General features: G+C 35.5%; 1 protein-coding gene across 1 annotated transcript in view; it reads right to left on the reverse strand.

Annotated features, from left to right (window-relative positions):
* Nucleotides 1-383: 383 nt before the first annotated feature.
* The window catches only part of LOC123242437 (amine oxidase [flavin-containing] B), a 114,604-nt gene continuing 91,869 nt past the window's right edge, over nt 384-23,118 (reverse strand). The window contains exons 9-15 of the mRNA XM_044670187.1: nt 19,488-19,584; nt 18,785-18,838; nt 15,797-15,854; nt 12,230-12,327; nt 6,436-6,547; nt 4,561-4,623; nt 384-1,304 (exon numbers count right to left, since the gene is read on the reverse strand). Of these exons, the coding sequence (XP_044526122.1) occupies nt 1,152-1,304; nt 4,561-4,623; nt 6,436-6,547; nt 12,230-12,327; nt 15,797-15,854; nt 18,785-18,838; nt 19,488-19,584 (635 nt within the window). The 3' untranslated portion in view covers nt 384-1,151. The remainder of the gene's footprint in view (nt 1,305-4,560; nt 4,624-6,435; nt 6,548-12,229; nt 12,328-15,796; nt 15,855-18,784; nt 18,839-19,487; nt 19,585-23,118) is intronic.

Raw genomic sequence — 23,118 nt, forward strand, 5'->3', positions numbered from 1 at the left:
AATCAAATGCATTTTAAGGTGGGGAAACTTTTGTCCTGATTCCTCAGCCCTTTTGGCACAGTGCTGGCACGAAATGAACATAATAAATGATGGCTGACTGAGTGATTAATCCACCAGCTTAATGTCTCACTGATGTGACAAGAAATTGAATTATTGATTAGGTGGAAAAAAACCTAGATAATAGCATTATTTAGCATCCTGGGGCAACTCATCAAAAATAATTTATTAAGTATTTACACCAGTGATGGCCTTAGGATACTTCTGATTTGAAGAGACCTATCTTCTGAGATGGTGGAAGTTTACAATTCTTATATACATAGTGCTGGCTTTTGATTTAACTTGTTCTGTCTCAAAAAAAGAGAATAAGAAAGGGCTAACATAGGTTCAGTGAACATTTTTTATTGAATAGTAAATTAGTATTGATTACTGCCCATAGGCATTACGAGTAAAATGAAAGAAGGAGAAAGCAAAGCTCTTCCTTTCAGGCTGAGGTGAGGGTACAAGAAGCAAATATGAAGGCATGTACAGCAAACAACATATAAGTATTATGAATGAACAGAGAATGTATATTCAGGGAATGCAGGAAAAGATCATGATAGTGAGGAGGGGTTATTTCCAGAGTACTTTCTTGGAGAAGGTTTTGAGTCAGAGGCGTCATGGGATGCACAGTGAATGGAGGAATCAGGAGAGACTCCTGACTAGACCACCGAGTAGCCCTGTAACCTCTTGAGCAGGTCCCTTCCCTAATTTGGATCTCAGTTTCTTGATCTGCACAATAAAGAGATTGACTGAAGTCTAACATTCCTTTCCACTCTATGAGTGGAGTCTAGAGTCTATAAGTCCACTTCATGAGGCTAGAGAAGGTGGGAGAGGGAAGGAGATAGCAATTAAGAAAATCAAAAAAGGTCACAAAGAAGCAAGGCACAGTGAGTGAATTTTCTTGATGTAAGTCTGAGAGGAGCAAGCAAGCAAATTGAGATAAATTTGATGGGAGGCTTTTAAAGCCCGGTAGAAGACTTGATGGCATAGTCAGACACTATAATTGGAAGAAACAAAAACAACAAAAAACAATCCATCTTCTAAAACTGGGAATCTAAGTGCTTTTGATTCCCCGCAAAAAGGAAGTATGCCACATTGTCTGTGGGGCTTCTTCAGTTTCTCAAGAGGAGCCCCCTTTTATAGGCAAAGAAAAGAGCTGCTGCTGAAGAGAAGACTGTAGATAATCCAATCAGCCTCAGAAGTCCTGGCACAGAAGGCAAGTTTCTCTCCAAGAAAGTGGTGGTGATTGGCTGGGCTGGCACATCCTAGATAGAAGAACATTCTATATTAGTACTGGGACAGGTGGTGAGGAGGACCAATGCTTATATCACAAGGTCAAAGGATCTAGAAAGAGAGAGAAGAAGTTTGCATTGTCTATGGTCACAGAAGTAGCAAGGGATATAAAAGGCTCAAACACAACAGGAGACTTGGATGCTTTCCCCTCTTTGGGTACTAGTTTTCACTTCTGTAAAATAAAACATTGAACTTTGCGATCTCAAAGAGATCTTCCTCCTATTATTAAGAGTGGGTTCAGACCCATGAGGAGTTTCCTCATTTACACCCTGGGGGAGAGAGGATCTCTTCGTCTCTCCCAGTCTCTCCTCTCTCTCTCTCTCTTTTTCTTGAGGGGAGGAATTAAAAAAAATATATATGTCCTTGCAAACATACACAAATATATATACATATATATGTGTGTGAGTACATATGTAGATCTATATAGACAGATTTACACAAAATTATATATATGTATGTATATATACATACATATATATATATATATATATATCAATAAACATTTACTAAGCCCCTGTTATAAGCAAGGAACTGTGCTAAGTACACAAAGACAAAAATGGAATTGTCTGTGCCCTCAAGTTACTTATATTCTTCAGGGGATGACTCTATATTCACCTATAAGTATATAAAAATTTATAAAAACAAAATAATTGTTGTTTATCATTTGCTTTCAAAGAGGACCAACACTATCATAAGGTGATGTCTTGGCTTGTACCTGAAATGAATTTAAGTGAAGCAGAGTTCACAGTGTTATTGGCTTTACTCTCTCTTCCAGAGCCCAGTGACGAGACAAAAATCAGGATGACTGGTGATAGCCTGGGATGTAGTGGATGACCTTGGCTTCTTTGTCTGACCCCTGAGCACCTGCTTCAGCCACTTTCATGGCTGAACATGGAGAGCAAAGTGTTGTCATCTGCCCATTCCACTGTGGCAAGTCTTCACCCCTAAATCACTGATGGGTTTGTGGCTCATTGGTTACCCCCAACCTGTTTTAGCCCATCTGCCAAGATGTTTTACCAGGATGTGGCCTCCCCACATGTTACACTTTCTTGGAGCCACAGGAGAGGGTTGAGTACCAGGTGGACACCAAAGGTGACTGAGCAGACTTGAAAAGAGATTGGCAAGCCCTCACATCAGAGGTGCTAATTCAAATATGTTCTCATATACCTGTAACCCTCGTGATCCTGTACAAGTCCCTTTACCTCTATTTGCTTCAGTTTTCTCATTTGTAAAATGATGATAGTAATTCTACCTACTTCCAAGAGTTGTTGGGAGTACCAAACGGGATGATAATTATAAAGCCATGCAAAGTATGTATATGACAAATTTTTGACATATATGACAAAATGAAATTCAAAGTAATTATTTCAGAAAAGTAGTGCTGTTCTCATTAACATAACATTTTAAAATTGCTTGCCAGAGCTCTACTTTTAATGAATTTTATCAAAAAATTCTTGAACTTAGTTATCAGTTTCAGTCCGTACCGTATTTGGAAGTAGGTTTAGATAAATATATGAATATTTTTGGCTTTTTCTTGTTTAAAGCTCTGCTTCTGGGTCACAATACTCTGGGTCTTTCAGTAATACCAATTGCTGGGTCTGTTTCCCAAGGAGATCAGGAGAAAAGGAAAAGAGCCTATATATTCCAAAATATTTATAGCAGCTCTCTCTGTGGTACCAAAGAACTAGAAATTGAAGGAATGCTCATCAATTGGGGAATGGCCAAACAAATTATGGTATATGATTGTGATGGAATACTACTGGGCCATAAGAAATGATGAGCAGGCTAATTTTTTAAACACTTGGAAAGAACCACACAGGATAATGAACAGTGAGTGATATGAGTAGAACCAAGAGACTATCACACACAGCTACATATTTAGAACTTGAAGAATAAATTGTGAATGTTACTTCCAGAGAATGAACTGAAAAATGGAAACATGAAAGACCTAAAGATATCTCTTGAATGATGCCTTCTATGGGGGAGACACTTGTAAATGAAATCTATTAAAAAAACTTGTCTCTAAACCAGAGACAGAAATGGGAAACTAAAAAAAGCAAATAAATCAATATTCTGGGTCTTGATAAATAAGCATGTGGCCATTGTACCCAAGCTCTTATTGATTGAACAAGTTTATATTGTAGCTTCCTCTTTATCTTTACCAAAAAAGGAGACCTAATTATTATGGAGAAGTGAGTCTTTTCAGATATGGAATAGACTAAATGGCCACTGAATTTCTTTCTAACCTTCAAATTCTTTGAGTGTTTCTGTGCATGAATAATTTTAGTCTGCATTCACACTGAAGCCTGTTTATTGGTTCCATCATTTGACTTGAAGTCATTCTTTTGTATTCCTATTACATCTTTCCTTAGGTTTCCTAATGAGAACTACAATATGTTCAAGGGAAGAACAAGTTTTTACTTTCATTCTGAAGCTCTTCTTCAATAATGTTCAGCATCTTAGTCTATTTAGACCTGATGGCAACATACATTTTTTGGAGGAAAATAGTCATTTCAGATTGAAGGATTAAAGGCCTCCCTCCCTCTATTTCTCCCTCCCTTGCCTTTTTACTTTCAGACACCATTTTCTGAATCCTTTCCAGTTTTTCCTCATCATTTGACATAATACAATTCAGAAAGTCTTAGTGTCTTTTGTAAGATCAAAGATTTTGCTAAATGCTTCCCTTGCAGATCATTTATAAAGAATTGATGACACAGTGGATAGAATTTTGGGCTTGGAGTCCAGAAGACTTCAGTTCAAATCTGGCCTCAGACATTTACTAGCTGTGGGACCCTGGGAAAATCACTTCACCTTGCCTGCCTTATCTGTAAAATGAGTTTAAGATAGAAATAGCAAGTTCTCTAGTATCTTTCCTAAGAAAACCCCAAATGGTGTCACAAAGAGTTGAATACAACTGAAATGGCTAAACAGCTATTAAATAAGACTGATTTTAGTCTTATTTATCTTTGATCTTATCTCTGAGATTCTCTTCTATTCAGAGAAGAACCAGTTTGCCCCTACTCTTTTAATATTTTGTTTTCTGCCTTTTTAGTACATTGTGACAAAACCATATATAACCTTTCCACTTCCAGCCCCATGGTATCTTCTTAAGATATTCACCGGTTGAACACATAAAGATGGAAAAAGTATAAAGTGTTCTTTTTTTTCAATAAAGGAGATTTATACTAATGCCATTAGGACATCTGATTACCATGAGATATCACCTACCAGAGATTCTGGTTCTGGCTTCCAGATGTCCTCTTCTGGAATTTTCCCCATAGCATGTAGTACCTGAAATGAAAGTATTTCCTAGTGAATCGCGCTAGTTGAATTTTGGCTTGTAAACCTGCATTAAAGAAAAAAGAACTCACTCATTTTCCTCATCTAGTCTTCCTTTGTTGCTCTTTTCCATAGTAAAGATGTTATTTGGCCAATCACTGAGTCATCTGTATCTTTCCATCTCCCTCAGTAAAACAAAGAAATCTTCCTCTGGTTATTACTTACTGTTTCAAAGCCAAGACTTCAATAAAATGCACCAATGAGGCAAATTTACAGATAAAGTATAAATAAGTGTATTTGTAAAAATTTGTAAATTGTAAATCACTTGTAAAAATAATTGCAGTTAATTTTTTTAAGAGTGAGAGCTTAAATTGGTCCCTGCCTTCCATTCCGTTCTCACTTTCTTTTTTAAGAAACACATCTTAACCTGCAGACTAACATAGTAACATTATCCATGTATTTAATTAGGCATTTCCTGGACTGAACTTAATATCCATAGCCATTGGTCTGATTTTCTTTCTTATCTTTTCTGCCCCAAATTGAGAGCATTCTTTGGTTGGGGTCTGTGTGATAATTATGACAGAGGAGGAAACAAAGTATGATATAAAGAACTCTGAGTATGGAACTGGAAGACCAGGGTTCAAATTTAGTTCTGTTACTAACTTTGTGACCTTTGGAACTCACCGAACTTCCTTTGTCCTCAGTTTCCTCCTCTGTAAAACTAGGACATTAAACTAGATAATTTCTGAAGTCCATTTCAGCTCCAAGACTATGATCTCATGATCTCATGCTTCATGCATGAGTTACATTTCTTTTTTTTTTTTTTTAAACCCTTACCTTCTGTCTTAGAATCAATACTTATATACTGGTTCCAAGGCAGAGGAGTAGTAAGGGCTAGGCAATGGGGGCTAAGTGACTTGCCTAAGGTCACCCAACTAGGAAGTGTCTAGGGCAAGATTTGAACCCAGGACCTCCTGTCTCTGGGCCTGGCTTTCAATCCACTGAGCCACCCAGCTGCCCCCTACATTTCTCAATAACAGACAGAGCAGTGAGTCTTGGTCCAGTTATCTGCAACTATTTAACTTGCTTCCATTTTCTTCACCAGTGTATCTATCTTGTTTCCATAGATCTTGAGAAAGGGACATCACTTGTGTATTTAGAATTCTGGAGAAAATATCTATGGGTTTGCTTTCCAGATTCTGGGACTAGGTTTTTAACATGTATAATTTAGGAAGTTGATAATATGTATATAACATAACATAACATAACATAATATAATAATATGTATATATATATATATATTTCAATTTAGGATGTTATTGTAAATAGTGTGACATAATTACAAGAAAAAGAATACATAGCATGGGATAATTATTCTGTAATTGCCTCAAGAAACATGGAAATTGTTGGTTTACTTTTAAAACTCTAAAGTGTTCTCCTTGTGTGAAAGTTGAGGCTCCAGTAAAAAAGAGTTCCAAGAGGGACATGGGATCAAATAGGTGGTTTTAGATATAATAGGTTGTTAAAATAGTATACATAGTCTTTTAAAAATAAAATATAAAGTAAAACCCAGTGGAACTGTATGTCAGCTAAGGGGGGGTTAGAGGGGTTTGGGGGAGAGGAAAAGAACATGAAACATGTAACTAAGGAAAATATTCAAATTAAAAATTTTTTAAAAATATAAAAATTTTGCTTATGGTTTTATGTCTCATATTTAATTTTTTTTTGTTTATGGATGTGAATGTTTGTTTTTGCTACTGTTTAGAAAAAAGTGTGAAGTTAATTTTGTTTAAAAAAAAATAGACATTGGCTCCCTTCCCATACCTCTCTAGCTGCCCTCTCTCCCGCCTGGACTGCTCCTTCCATATATCCACTCCAATGTGTAGCAGTTTCTGTTCCGGCAAAATAAATCCTGCCAACTGGCTGGCGAAGAACCCTTGAAACCAAAGCAAAGAAGAGAGGAAAAAAGAGTAAGTAGTATTAGAATTCCAAAACAAATGTTCTCATTATGGAATGAGCTACCCTGGCCCCATTCCAGGTAGAACAACAGTAACCAAGGATTAAAACTTGCCCCTGCTCACAGTGCTATGTAGGGCACACAGTATAAAAAAGGAAACTTAACAAGCACTAGTTTCTGCTCCTTCCAAGTTGTTCTTCAGTCATGTTCAACTCTTTATGGTCCTACTTGGGGATTTTTAGACAAAGATACTAGAATGGTTTGCCATTTCTTTCTTCAGCTCATTTTACAGATGAGGAAATGGAGGCAAACAGGATGAAGTAATTTGCTCTGGGTCACACAGCTAGAAACTCAGGAAAATGAGTCTTCCTGTCTCCAGGACCACCACTCTATCCACTGTACCATCTAGCTGTCTTTTCCTTACCCACTAGACAAAGTGGGATAGAAAATAAAAGATACATTACACTCATCACTTTACACGATCCCCAACCCTAGGAAATCTGTGTTGTATTCATAGGACCTCAGAGGCTATTTGGTCCAGCTTTCTCATTTTACAGATGAATAAACTGAAGCCCAGAAAGGTTCAGACTTATTTGATATTACATGGTCAATAGATGGCTAAGCTAAAGCTTGATCTCTGAGATGTTAACCAGTTCAATTAATCAGGTTCTGTGATTTTCTCCTTCCATAGTTTAGTCTGAAAATCTTTTGGGGTTTAATAGATGGTCTTTAGGGCAGCTACGTGGTACAGTGGATAGAGTACTGGGTCTAGAGTCAGGAAAACACATTTTCCTGAATTTAAATGTGACCTCAGAAACATACTTTTTGTGTGATCCTAGGTTCAGGATTTGCCTCACTCTGTATGAGCTGAAGAAGGAAAAGGCAAACCACTTAAATAACTTTGCCAAGAAAACCCAAATGGGGTCACAGAAAGTCAAACATGACTGAAAAACAATGAAACAACAATAAATAGCCTTCATAAATTGTGCTCACAGCAAATTATCACCTTAAAGTTAATATCCCACTGAAGAGCCTCTCCCAACTTAGGTTGGCTAATCCTCAGAGGAGAGGTACATAAGCTCATCCAAGTTTTGCCAACCTGTCATAGGACTTGTCATATTATATTCTGATGGTAGAACCCAACATCACCTCCATGCCATGATGAGGCATTAAAGTCTAGAGTCAGGGGAGGAATATGATTAATAGAAAGGAAAAACAATTCCCCTTAATAGTAAAACAGCAGTAAAACAATATGATCACCAAAAATGATTTCTAATATGTTTCTTGTGGTGAGATTTGATATATCAGTTTGCTCCTCGATTGACTATGTAATGATATCTCAAATTCTTCTAAAGTAAAATTCCTTTTAAAATATGCATTCTATTTCCTCTCAAAAGTTGTGATCAGTTAATCCTAGCCTCAATCAACTCAACTAAAAGAAAAAGATATCAACGTTCCTAACAGCTAAGGTAAAATTCTTTGAACCTGCACCCAAATAATGTTTCAAATCTAATTCTGTCATTTAAAGGGCATTGTCCTAAATCTGGATACTGAATAGTTTGGGCTCTTCATCTTGGGTCCTGTCTCTCTGATCGTGGCTTAAAGCAAGTTAATAAATCATTTTATGTCTTGGTTTCTCCATCAGTGAAAATGCAATAATAAATCAGGTCTGACATTTTCAAGAGGATATTTTTAGCAGTGAAAGTGAATTATATGTGGAACATTTAGTGTTCAACTGATTCCTTTCTACCAAAGGAACACGTAAATAAGAGACAAAGAATTACTTTCCAGTTCATTCTATAGTTAGGCTATGCTTTGTTGGCTTAACACATCCAGGCAGGCTCCCTTCAGGTTTCCTTATCATAGAATCAGGATGGATGACCACTTCCTTTACTAAGAAAAAACAGGAATATGTTGACAAAAGAGACAGATTTCATTGTCAACCTCTGACTATCTAGTTTCCAGATGTTGGGTTTAAAATGAGGGTTTGGTAATGGTACCCCACTAATTGTCATTAAATTATATCCATTAAATGGTATTTTAAAATTAAATTATAACTTTAATTTAAATTAAATCCATTAAATCTATATTTTTCTTCCCATATTTTATTGCCTTTTCATCTTCTACCATGTTCAGTCATTATTTCCTAGTGTTGGACTGAAAAAACACATGCATCTGTCTCCTACCAATACATATGAGAATGAAAGTTACAAAACAACAGAAAGGGGGGGAGGGAACTCAAAAATAATAAAATTTTAGAAAGAGAAGGTAAATTTCAGACCCACTAGCTCATTTATTCCTGGTTCAGAGTATATCCATTCTGAGGAAGGTTAATATCAGGCAATGTTTCTAGTTGTTGTTGTTGTTGTTTAAAACCCTTACCTTCCTGTCTTAGAGTCAATACTGTGTATTGGCTCCAAGGCAGAAGACTGGTAAGGGTAGGCAATGGGGGTCAAGTGACTTGCCCAGGGTCATACAGCTGGAAAGTGTCTGAGGTCAAATTTGAACCTAGGACCTCCTGTCTCTAGGTCTGACTCTCAATCCACTGAGCTACCCAGCTGCCCCCCAATGATTCTAGTTTTTGAAGACTTTTCTCTCCTTTTAGAAAACATTATAAACAATGTCTTTCCCCCACAATTGAATAGAATGTTTTCCATATATATGATATTCACATTATAATAATGTTTTGACGCTGAGTCAAGAGCCTCAGTTTTATATACAGAAATAAAGCTTCCACATTGCCAGGATGGTCACTCTTAGAAAACTAAGAATGGTTTCATTCAGAATAACAAAAAAAAAGTCTTCATTTTGATCATTTCTACCAGTTTCTCATACATGAATCAAATAAAACAAATCCCACATTTTCTCAAGCCATTTCTTCCTTTTTTTTCTCTTTAAGACCCTTACTTTCTGTCTTAGTAATAACACTTAGAAAAAAGGGCAAGAGGTGGACAAACGGGGTTAGGTGGCTTGTTTAGGGTCATATAGCAGGAAATGTCTGAGGCTAGATTTGAACCCATCTCCTCCTGACTCTAGGCCTGGAGCTCTATCCATTCTGCCACCTACCTGCCCCATTCCTTTTTCTTTAATTTTGTTTCTTGTGAATTATTTACTTTGAGAATTCCTCAGGGCCCAAGTCTTCCTTAAATTTACACAATAATGACAAACACGGTTAGTGATATGATCATAAAGACTCCCAGAAAAATCATGATTTTGATGACCTGGGACCACCGAATAAAAGAAATCATTTTCAGTTTGCTGAGAACAGTAGTGGCAGCATTATGCTACCTTTATTTCTAGGTATGATATGAGGTTTTTGACATGGTAATGAAACATGCAGATGCTCATAAAACACAAAGTAGGTATTCAGGTTAATTGGAGGGGTGAAAAAAGGAGAGACATTGAAAAGGCTTCTAAAATTCATTAGCAAAGTTCTTTTAGCAAACCACTTGGAGAAAGGGAGCTTCAGTTTGTACTCTTACAATGCCTTGCACATGTTAAATGCTTGTCGAATTGAAAGCAAAAACAAACAAAGACTCTCCAGTGGTTCGCCATTGCTTTCTAAGGTCTTCCATATCTAGTCTCATCTTCCAGCTTTATTTTTTTATGACTTTCTTTCACAGACTTGAACACAGTTCTACTTCTCATCATTCCTCATTCTCTAGCCTTCAGTGCTTTCATACATGCTAGCTCCCAAGGCTCAAGTGGAAATTCTTCACTTCTTTTAAGATCTGACCAAAGAGCACATTTACTATGAAATATTTCCTGAGACCTTCATCTGTAGTTAATCCTTTCCTGTTTTGAAGCTTGGGTGCCATACTGGCCCCACTTAAACCATTATCTGTGTATTTGTTTTATCCTATCTGCTAGATTATAAACCCTTTGAAGACAATGATTATTTTGTATCATTTAAAAAATTCCTACCATTTAGCCTAATGCAATTATACATAATAGGTGTATTATTTGTTTGTTTAACTGAAAAAAGCAGCAGTAGCCTGCCAACAAGAAAGCCAACTTAAAAATCAATTCCTCATTTATTTATTTATTCATATATTTATTTTTTTAAGACCCTTCTGTCTTAGAATCAATACAAGTATCAGTTCCAAGACAGAAAAATGTTAAGTGTTAGGCAAATGAAATTAAGTGACACAGCTAGGAAGTGTCTGAGGCCAGATTTGAGCTAATTTTCTCCTTATTCCAGGCCTGGCATTCTATCTACTGAGCCACCCAGTTACCCTCTCATTTATTTTTCATTTCAGAAGTCATTAAATGTGCTTTCATATTGCCATTCGCGTGGATATTTTAATCAGTACCATTTTAGAAGGATTTGATGGCTTACAACCTCAACAAAAAGTTGCCACTTCTAAAGATAGCTCACTGACCAATGGAATAATTATTCTTACAAACATGGTAAGAGGTATCATGGGAACCATGAGGGCCATCCTTGTGGCCAAGAATAAATAGTATAATAGTATCAATAATTCCCATGCTCAATTTCCCCCTCCATGGGGAAGTTTTACTTAAAAGTAAAAGCTGTCTTTGGGGTCTTATTGGCTTCAGTTTGATGCATCTCTCTTCCCTGCCCTATAGTCTACAGGCATCTTCCCCCACTTCCACCCTCCATGCTTAATCAAGATGGATTGAGACTAGAACAAAGCTGTTCCAGGGATTTGATTAGCACCAGTTTGCTTGATGCATCTTGGTGGCAGCCTTCTGGCTGCATGGGGAAGCTAGTTGGCTCAGTGGATAGAGTGCCAAGCTTAGGATCAGGAGGACCTGGGTTCAAATTTGGCCTCTGAAATTTCCTAGCTTTGTGACCCTGGGCAAGTCACTTTAACTTTATTTGCCTAGACTTTGCCTTTCTGTTTTAGAGTTGTTATTAAGAGATAAAGTTAAAAAATAAAGTCTCTGGCACAAGAAGTCTGAATCTTTCAGATGTTGAAGGTGCTTAAGACCATGCAAGTTACTGTATCTTGATGAGCAATTGACCAGAGGTATTTCCAAATGGGAAGGAAGGAGGCTGTGTCCAGAGAACCCAAGTCCACTGGACCCATGTTGGATATCCTTGCTATATGTTAGGACGAGATAATCTTTCTTTGTTAAATGTTCAATGATTTATGAGTGCCTTGTTCTGTCCCAACATCATTTATTTGATTAAGAGGGTGTTGGAGTCAAAAGTTGGGTTAAAGAACTAAGTGTTGGAGTTAAAGGATGTCTAATTAAGAGGGTATTGGAGTTAAAAGTTGGGTCTCCAACTCTCCAACTCATGGGTTAAAGAACTGGATTATAGACATGAGTAGTCATGGGCAAGGGACTTAGCTTCTTCATTCCTATAAAGTTTAAGAGAATTGCCATTTGCATTGATGAAAGGAGTTCTTGACAGCAATGAGACTTGGTATCAACTGTACCACCTCCTCAATAAAACAAAATAAAAGAAGAAAGACCTGAGATGTTTTTGAATAATATATTATCACATCAATAGACATGTAATTGGGCTGAATTCCATTGACTTAACATGGAAGAAATAGAACTTAGATCATACTTTATGAGGATACTGATGAGAAATGGATAAACATACCAACATGACCTTAAAGAGAATCTTTCCTAGACCACTCCAAGACTTCTATAGTAACAGCTTTGCTTAAGTTTCACATACAGTACCTTCCAAACTGAGTCATTATCCCTGGGGGGAAATAAGTTGTGTAGCAACCTCCTGAGTATTGTTCCTCACACCAATTCTTCTCTTCATAATGCACTGGCTGTAAGATAGTTAGGACAGCTTGAAAGAAAGTTGAAGGAAAACAACATCAAACACTATGCAGTAGCTTCTTTCCTAAACAGCCTCATTTTAGAATCTTAGAGTTCTCATTCTCTTGCCCTTAAGAGGTTTGGCTTTGGACACTGAATAGAAATGTCCAAATATAGGAAAAAACAAAACAAAACCGTAATAAGAAATCCTAACTTTAGAAGATAAAATATGTTTGATACATTCATATATTAGTTCCCCTTTGCATAAGTTTCCATTTGCCTTTTTACAAGTTTCCCCTGTTAATGTCTATTTCTTTAAAAAAAAGATTAAAGAAGTGTTTACTGTTTAGCAGGTTGGGTAAGGTTGGGTAATTTACTGTTTTGCATGTGTATGTAAGGATTTAAGAGATAACTCTGCAGTCAGATTAGAGTGATAGCATCTTTGTGTGGAGAGAAGCTGGCAAGAAATTTTATCGGAAAAAAGCTAACTCTTTTTTTTCTGGAAACAGAGGCTGTTCTCATTTGAGTTTTATCCTACCATTATAAATGATACTTTCTGACACTCTGACATTTCTGTGTTGACTCTGTCACTTTCAGATGGCAAGCTGAACACACTAAATTTAGTTCAAAGCATGATGTCAATTTGTAGTTATGATAATTTGGTATTAAAAGCTGGTGGTCCCTTGGTCAAAATCAGTTAATGTTCACAGTAGATCTCTCCCATGAATTTGACTTATTGACGCAGAGAAAAGCAAAGATATTTTTTCCTTTCTAAAAACAGAATTCTGTATGAAAGTGAGAAGAATAGTGGGTTTGCCCTTAAGGAGTCTAAGGCTTGAGTCCTGAATTTTCTATTAACCACCCATTTGACCATGGAGAAATCATTATCTTTATTTAGAACTCAGTTTTCTCATATGTAAAATAAGAGCCTTGGGAGAGATAATCTCTAAGGTGTGTGCCTTCTAGTTCTAAATCTCATGATTCCATGGTACTTTTAGGAGGACATAAAGAAATGTTACTCTTAGGTTAAAACTTATTGAAAATACATCAGTTCTATGTTACAATTAAAATTCTCTGGCAATTGTATCTTAATTTACAATTATTTATGAAATAATAAAAAACAGGTCAGAGAAAGAAGAAGCACCAGCCACATGTAGTGGACCACTCTTTTAACCGCCTTCTCCCCAAGTCCGCAGCACCAGCTCCAAACAAGACCATGACTCTCCTCAGACTGAGATTCCAAGGAAGGAGAGAGATTTTTTCCTCCTCTGCCAATTTATGTTCTTTGTGTTGTCCCTTTCCCAAGCCTCTTTGATTGGAGGACTCCAACCTTAGTCAGGACAAGAAACAAGTCTTCCAGACCCCAGGAGTCATCATCACTTCTGCACATTCCTCTCCCCATTGCCATGCCTATCTTATTTCTTTTTTTCACCACCCAAGAGCTTTGTTTACTCAAAAAATGAAGAACTTGTCTCCATCCTCTTTCAGCAAGGGGTAGGGAGAAGCAAGTTCGTAGCTTCAGTCTTAAAAATCAAACTTTTTTCTCCATTAAAATCCAAAGGTTGTATCAGGGTGCCATGAAGGCTTACAGGTTAATATTAACTTTCCATAACTTGAATATATGTATTCTAACAGAAACATTAAACATGATGCATTGTTTACAAAACAATTGATGATAGCTCAAATTTATAAAGCATATAAAGTTTTGCAAAATTCTTTCTCACAATGACCCTGGTAAATATCAAAATCAATACTTGACCTTTGGTCCTCTGAAACCAGATCTAATGATCATCTCTCATTAGACTACATATTTCTGCTATAGGTCTTAATTTTGTCAGAAGAAGTGACATTTTTTACTAATGGTTTAGGAATTGCTAGTTACTAATGTCCAAACTAGGTTATTGATTCAATAAGAGTAGGTGAAGTATCCTATTCTTTACTGATTCTCTCTTAGAACTACTGTAAGATTTTAATTTGACCTGTAACTGTGGTTGTTTGAACCCAATTCTGTTGGTGATGAGTCTTCCCAGGCACAGAGAGCAAGATGACTGCTCTCAGTCCTGAGACTCTTAGACATGCAGTCTGACCTCTAGCTTTCAAACAATAACAGGTTTATTATAGATGATAATTGGGATTTGGTAAGGATGGAGGGCTAGGAGATTCCCTATCACTAATAATGTTCTACCTTTCCCAGACCACTGACCTTATAAAAGGTCTCTTCAGTCCCAACATGGTTGGGGCTACACTGACTGCCTCTCTGCCTAAATTCCCACCATCCTATCTAGCTACCCTAGCCTGAGCCCATCCAAATATAGTCTTTCCCCCTTTCACTACTTTAGTGATTCACAAGTACTTGACCCTAAATGAATTTTTGTTGAATGACTGCATGAGTGAATGGATTGGATTGCATGAAGAGTTCATTGGTTAGGTTTTTTCCCAAAGTTTAGTTTTACATTAATATCTTTGTTTGTTTGTTTGTTTGTGTTTAAAGCTTCACATACAAATAGATTTTGTAATCACTTTCCAAAGGTGATAAAATACATGTCAAAAATTTCAAAATGAGCAGCTTAGTGAATCTACCCAGAACATTAGTTCACACTATAGAAAGTGAATAAAGAAGATGAATTTTTCTATTGCTTATGAACTTTGCATTAGAGTCTCATGGTTTATAACAAAATGTGCTAAAAGGGAAGGCACTACCTAAGTGCCTTTGAATTGAAAAGAGAAAAAAAAAATCTCTTCCAACTGTTTCCATGGTTACTCAAAACACAGCTTTACAATGCTGCTTCAAAGGAAAAAAATGAGAAAAGCTGAGACAAAAGTAGTCAAGCATCCAGGCAGGAACACCTCCAAATGGATAGACTTGGGGAACCCAAACCATGTGTTTATCTGTTGCTCTTCCATTCCCTACTTCTCCCACTACCCTTTCTATGCCAGTGAAATTAGGATAAGATAATCATAGAAGTTGCCTTAGAAAACGGGAGAAGGAAATCACAATGAAAAAAAAAATCACAATTGGACAGTCTATGGTGTGTGGAAGCTGGAGAGGGGCAACCATCCCATCTGCTTTGTGTGGGTGGTTATGGTAGAGCTGGAGGTGGGAAGTTTATAGACTTATCTAGCATGAGCCTCAGGTTGTCACCTTGTTGTCCTGGTCTTGCCACCTCTATCTTTCTTGCTAGCTACCTCCTCAAGGTCTTCTCTATTTGACAATGTCTCCTTGAAACTGAGAGTCTTGGGCAACTGTCTAGTTCACCAAACCTGACAAGAGCAATGGATATAATGTTAGACGTAGCCAGCCAAGATACACTTCTCCAGTAATCACAAATCACACACGTAATGGAAGGAACCACTCTTTCTTTCAACCTGCTTCTTACATAGAACACTGTTGAACCATGACAGCATTGGCTTAATGAGTCTCCTTTTATGGGGGCAGTGAAGTGACAATCTGGCAAATTATGTAGGAAGTATTGGTCTTACATTCAGTGCTTCTTTTGATCCCAAAACCTTTGCATAGAGCTCACATAGTTTCTTCTTCCTTCAAAAGAAAAAAAGAAAGTAAAATCGAATAAGGACTCTGCCTTAACATTTACTTCTCCTCCCCTACCTCTCAAATTATTTTCCTAGGCTGTTTTATCATTGTAATTTCATTCTAACTTGGCTTAAAAAAGTCATTTTATATCCAGTAAAGACAATGCCAATAAAGAGAGTGAAATGCTCAAAAATCTGTCTTATCTTTCTTACTAGAATATAACTTAATTAGGGTTAGGGACTATATCTTAAACACTTTTGTATTTCCATATAGGCCTATTTTACCTTGCTCATAAAGAATACTCAAAATGGCAACTATCTGCAGAATGAATTACAAGATCTGTTTTTGTTGTTGTTGTTTTTAATATTTTGGGCTCAGGCAACATTTTAGGCTATGTCAATCACAAAGCAGATAAATTGATTACAATTTGTCACTGTTGATCAAGCCAATTGTACAGTACAGGTAAGTACAATTTGAGGAAGCATTAATGGATTTGGTATTGGAAGGCATGATTCTATCCTAGTCCTCCCATTTAATAGCTGCTGTGATCATTTGCCTGAGAACCCCTTATTTTCTCATCATTAGGAAACATAAGGACAAGTCTACTATTGGTCCCTAACTCATTGTTGTGAGGACTAAATAAGATGATTCAATTCAAGTGTTTTAAAGACATAAATTAGAAGGAAAAAAACATAAGATAAATGTGATTAATATAGAACCTTAGAACTGGTCCAGCTTCCTCATTTCCCTGATGGGGAAACTGAGCCCCAGAGAAATGAAGTGAGTTGGCCAATGCTACACAGTTAGGTAGTATCAGAGCTAGAAGTGATCTCCTGACTCTCAGCCACATTACCCATTCCGTATCTCCTCTCAGGGAAGTCAAATGTCACTTCCTTTATATGATAAAAAAATAGAAAAATTTGAACTTTTTGGTTTCTATACTATTAAGATTTCTAATAACATTTTACAAATATCTCATTTTATCATCACAATAACACTCAAAGGAGGAAGTGATTATTAAACCCAGGGGAGCTAGGTGGTACAGCAGAGTGCTAGGCCTGAAGTCAGGAAGACTCATTTTCCTGAGTTCAATTTTGTATGTGAACCTGGATAGGTCACTTAATTCTGTTTCCCTCAGTATCCTCATCTGTAAAATGAGCTGGAGAAGAAAATGTCAAACCATTCCAGTATCTTCGCCAAGAAAACTCCAGATGGAGTCATGATAAATCAGACACTCCTGAAACAACCAAACAACATCAAAATTATTATCCCCATTTTACAGCTGAAGAACCAAGCAAACAGAATTTAAATGATTGGGTCAGGGCCACAAGCTAGTGCCTAAGACAAGATTTGAACTCAGATCTTCTTGATTCCAAGGCTACTGATCTATTCACTGTGCCACTTAGCTGCCTTTAAGTGATGGACATCCTTTTATAACACGTGTTATAAATTATCTGAAATGTATACTTATGAATTATGTATATATACATATATATACATACATATATATATATATATATATAGCAGATAATCAGGAAAAAAAGCTTTTTTTGAGCAAGAGTATCCTAGAAATTATAGGGTGCCCTGTTTTCTATTTCTAATTAGATCAGTCTGATTAGAGTAGCAACTGCCTTCAATAAATTCAAAGAATACGACATTGGTCTAAAAGATGTGTGTCACCTTGGAAACTGAAATGAAAAACATTCATCTAGATGCTACAATGAGTAAGTTTTTCTGTCTAAGTCATTCTAGAAAGTGCTCTGTGGGTTCCTGATTGGTATTCAAATAGGAATTTACTGAATAAACTAAAATAAGTCAAGACATCTCCCCAAATGAATTATTTTCTCTCAGCAAATTACTAAATCCTTGGCAGAAACTCTTTCTCCCACCATCTCCATGAAGAAGAATGGAAAATTTGAAGAGCACTCTTCCCTGTTTCTCATATGGAAAAGTAAAAGGGGTTCATTTCTACAAGATTTCACAACCCATGAGAACCAGAAATAACATCAGGGGCAGTGTTATTGTCTTAAACATTAAGTAGTCAGCATTCATCTAAATCAGCGATTCCCAAAGTGGGCGCTACCACCCCCTGTTGGGTGCTGCAGCAATCTAGTGAAGAGGTGATGGCCACAGGTGCATTTATCTTTCCTATTAATTGCTATTAAAATTTAAAAAAAATTCCAGAGGGCTAATTAATATTTTTTCTGGAAAGGGGGCGTTAGGCCAAAAAGGTTTGAGAACCACTGATCTAAATGATCAAAGAACAAGTGGGGTAAAAAGTACCTGATCTCTCTTCAAAAATTTACTAATAGACAACTTTAAGAAGTTAGCTGAAAAAGATATTATTTAATTGTCATTTTATAAGATATTTCCATATAGTGTTTGAGAGTAGCAGCCAATGTACAGCAGTGGAAATGATGGAAAATCAAGGTGAGGAGGATGTGTGCAAATATAAGTTAAGGATCATTGAATTGGCAAATTATTTACCAGCTGTAATATACAAATAACTTGACATTGACAAATTGGATTTCCAGAATAAGCTTCCAATACCAGGAAAAATTATTTCTATCAACCCAATGTTACTCATGTTGTTGGTGATGTTCAGTTAGTATTTACTAAATATTGCTTTATAATTCTAGTGTATTAGTATCTTCCTCACTAGACTACAACTAAATTAGGGTCAGGGGATGTAGCTTAAATATCCTTGTATTTCTCCATATAAACCTATTTTACATTGTTCATAAAGAACATTCAAAATGGTAATTATCTGCAAAATGAATTAGAAGATTTGTTTTCATTTGTTTGTTTTTTAATATTGGCTAAATTTTTTCATATAATGGTTTATAGTATTTGTGTATATTAAATGTGAGATGTTCTAGACATTAAAATTGAAATTCACAATAATATACTATCAAATAACAAGCTTTATTCCTTACCTTTCTTCTTTGGTAAGACGGGCCAGTTTTCTTGCTTTGTGGGCAAGAATAAATCTAGAATATAGAAAAAAAAGTATAATATCGTCTTCCCTCTGGATCTATTCACATAACTTTATATACAGATAGCATTCTGTTTTAAAGACTTATCAGAATATATAACACTTTTTTTCTCTCAATGTCCCTTTTACTTGCAAGTTGTTTCAGTTCTAGGTACTGAATGCCACTTTCAATCTTGAGGAATTCTAGGGGAAAAATAAAAATATCCATTTTTCAGAAGTCCAGGTCAGGATCATATTGTTTTCCTCCAATGATGATAGGATATCACTTGCTTTTTAAAATTACTCATCTAGCCCAATTCTTTGTCAAACAACTTCCTTTCTTTAAAGCATATTGTTATTCTAATATTTTCAAGAAGACAGTCTTTGAACTGCTGCCTTTCTAAGTCCAAACCAAAATGGCAAATGATAGATGTAATTACTATCAAAATGTAAATAGAATTCAACTTTTTAAAATATGAATTCATTGGACAGTAAAAAAAAAGTAATAATGTTGATTTATGGAAGGGACTGAGAAACCATTTTCTTGGATAAGATTTTAGTTCATCTTTCTTAACAGCATAGTATCTCTTTTCAAGAATCAAAGTAAAAAAATTGTCTCTATTATGTTTAGACATTAAAAGAGAGATCATATCTTTTATTCTTACCCTATTATGGCAGGATAAGTACCATCAGGCTTGGTGTCATCTAAAGTGTAGGCAATTGGAGCTTCCTCTCCTTCAATGATCATGGTTCCACAGTAATCTTGGCAAGACAGAAAGAATAGACAGAACTTAATTTTCCCATCAAATCAATCCAAGGATCCGTAACAATGTAACACAAAATTCACTTTCAGAATAAAATCATAGTTTATTGTTAAAATTATAGTTTGTGTCCCTTCCATAAATCAACATTATTACTTTTTTTTACTGTCCAATGAATTCAAATTTTAAAAAGTTGAATTCTATTTGTTTTGACAGTAATTATACCTATCATAAATAGATAAATAATAAATAATAAATGCAGAAAGATCAGACAAATGATTTCTATTGAAAAGAAAGGTAACCAACAGATCATTTGCCTTTTTCAGTTCTGAAAATGAGGCTACAGATTTGGGCAAAAAAAAGTAAAATAATAAAGTACTATGAAAAATTTAAGACTGAATTTAATAGAATCTTGTTATTCATTCTGTTTCCAATATAATTTTCAGATCATTTTTATGTAGACACTAAGAATAAAATAAAATTGGAGATAAGAGGAAAAGAAAGAGGATTCTAATAGTCTATTGCAAAATAGAAATGATATAGAATATACAAAATCCTTCAGGCAGTTTGAAAGCCTTTAAATTTTATGGTTATTTTCTTTGCTATTTTCTCCCAAGAAATGTGGCAAAAACTATTTATGCTAAGTCTTCAATGAATTATCAGTTATCTGAGAGACAATGAAAACATGAATAACAGAAATCTACTAATAGTACAGATTCTTCACTTCAACCAATAGTCTTATCTTCTTTCCAGTAAAGAACTAACAAACCTCTTGTGTTAGCTCATTTCATATAGATGGATCTCTCCTGACCATTCACAAATTGATGTTAGATCTAGAAAATGGTGATACTGAAGTGTGATAAAAATGCATTGGTTAAAACCTGAATATTTGCTAATAAGTCCATGATGAAAGGTCTACTTAATCTCTCATTTACTCAACAAACTGGTCAAATGAGTGATAAGATGATAATAATAATAATTACTTTTACAGCACTTTGATGTTTACAGACTGCTTTAAAATATTGTCTAATTTACCCTTACAACTTTGAGAGGTAGTTTTATTAATATCACAATATTGCAGATGAAAAAATTGAGGCGCAGAGAGCTTAAATGACTTGTTTGAGATCACACATTAGCAAGTGTCTCAGAGACAGGATCTGAATTTAGGTCTTTCTGACTTAAGGTCACGTGGTCTATTTGATGCAACAGTTTGCTGCCTGATGATGGAAAATTCTAGTACCAATGTATTTATTTTTTAATTCTTAGGTAACTTTGTAGTACTCCTATACTTTGGAAATCATCATATCAGGGCTTGAATGATAATTTTATTGATTGTTCAAATCTAAAAGAGTAATAGAGAAAATGTTAATAAATAAATTAAACTTAAAAGTTATTTTCATAATTTTTTTCCAAGGAGACTGTCATTCAACATTTTTATCAGTGCACCTGTGCATATAAGTATATTGAAAATATATTGAAAATAAATACAAAGTAGGGGATGATGTTTGCATCCTGAGAAGATCAGAAAAGTCCTCATATACGTGGAGAAATTTTAACTGAGCTTCAGAGGTGAACTAGATAATCTCTAAGGTCCCTTCCTAAGGTAACAGTCTATGATTCTATTAGGAAAGAAGTCCAACTTTGTTCTTCCCCATTAGTCTCTCTCTCTCTCTCTCTCTCTACACCTAGTTTGTAGCTGGTCACTTCAGAGAAGGTGCCAGCTCTTTGCTACAGAACCACTTTTAACTTTCTTCAAATACTTTTTTAGGTTATATGGCATGAATATTTATTCAACCACATGGAGAAGCTGATTCTGAAAATCTTATTACATATACAAAATATTTTTAAGAGTTTGGGATTGGGCTGGGGAGGCACTAGTAGCTGGGGGATTCAGAAAAGGCTTTGTTTAGAAGATAGCATTCTTCAACATATCTTCTGCTGGAATAGTACTTATAAGTAACAAAACTGAGTAATAAGAGTTTTATATCTTTTCCTTGATTATTCTCTAAAAAGAGACAGGACTAAAAGATGAGTAAGTGAAAAGGAAAACTGAGGAATCCAGATGACTGCTTCTCCATCAGTGGGTCTCAGTACTTGGTTTCTTGCAAAGACATGATCAGCTAACTAGAGATGATGAAGTGTGGATTGGTGAGGAGGAAATTGAGTAGATTGGGAAGTGAGGTTTTAGGAAAAGGGAACATTGGACTAGATGACAAAAGAAATAATAACCACAATGCAAGAAGGAAATTGATTATTGATATGTTTATATCTTGAAGGTGAAAGTTATCAGATGGCTGGACAGGTTGATAGGTGGCCATTAGTGAAGCAAAGAAGAGGATGCCCTTTTCCTTAATGTGTCTTGGCAAGTTCATCTGTGTTAAAGGCTGAAGAAGACTGGAAAAGACCTATCTAGATAATCCATACACAGGATCAATTATATCAGTGTGCAAAAATGAGTGGCATATAGTCAACTGAGGCACTGCAGAAATATTTAAATATTTACCTTTTAGTAGTCAAAATTCTTTCCAATTAATTAAAAAATAACATATATAAATGATCAATTAATTTTTTTCAGAGATTTATGACTTTAGTGTGGGTATGCATGTTCTCCTCTGACACAGATCAGAATTTTCCAATGCCTTTGTTGACTGTTTAGTAAAAACTTATTTATGTGACCAATATATTCCAATATTCTTTACATACGTTGAAAATCACACATAATTGCAAGCCTCAATCCTTAATAAGTATTTCTTAGACAAACATACCTAGGTACTCTACAACTTTTCTTAGACATATCAGAGCTACCAGCATCACCATTCTGGTACTTTGGGGCCATTATTAATAGCTCCAAATTCAATGATGCTCTCCTTAAAACAAAATGTTCAGCTTAACTGACTGGTTTAAAAATCTATCACACATATTTTATAAGTTAAGCACTGAATAGTAGTTTTTCAAGGAGAGATTAATTTTATTTTTATAAACGAAGTTAGGATCTCAACCCAAAGCTCTAATTTCTTCATTTGATTTTCAATTCCATTCCATAAACATTTATTGACCACTTATTCTATACAAGACACTGCATTAGGTCCAAAAGAAGGTAATAATAATAGCTGGTATCTATATATGTAATATATATGTGCATAAATATATATACATATATATACACATATATTACTTTAAAGCTTTCAAAGTGCCTTACACAATTATTTCACTTGATCTCCAAACAAACTGTGAGGAAAATACTATTATTACTACCATTTTACAGATGAGGAAATTCTGATTGAGAGAGGTTAAAAAGCTTACCTCTAAGTCTTCAGTGGGCTAGTTTGGTCTTCTTGATTCCAAGACCAGTATTCTATCCACTATACCAGCTAACTAACTCATACAGATAGAAAGATGAACAATATATAGCTGCTACTCTGAGAGAGAAGTGGGAAGATTGAATATGTGCATAAATCAATAAAATTGAATGCATAGTGTATAATTGTCTAAGAGAGATACAAGGAAAATGAGAAGACATGATGATTTCTGGTTA

This window comes from Gracilinanus agilis, chromosome 3 (assembly GCF_016433145.1).
Source record: "Gracilinanus agilis isolate LMUSP501 chromosome 3, AgileGrace, whole genome shotgun sequence".
Classification (NCBI taxonomy): domain Eukaryota; kingdom Metazoa; phylum Chordata; class Mammalia; order Didelphimorphia; family Didelphidae; genus Gracilinanus; species Gracilinanus agilis.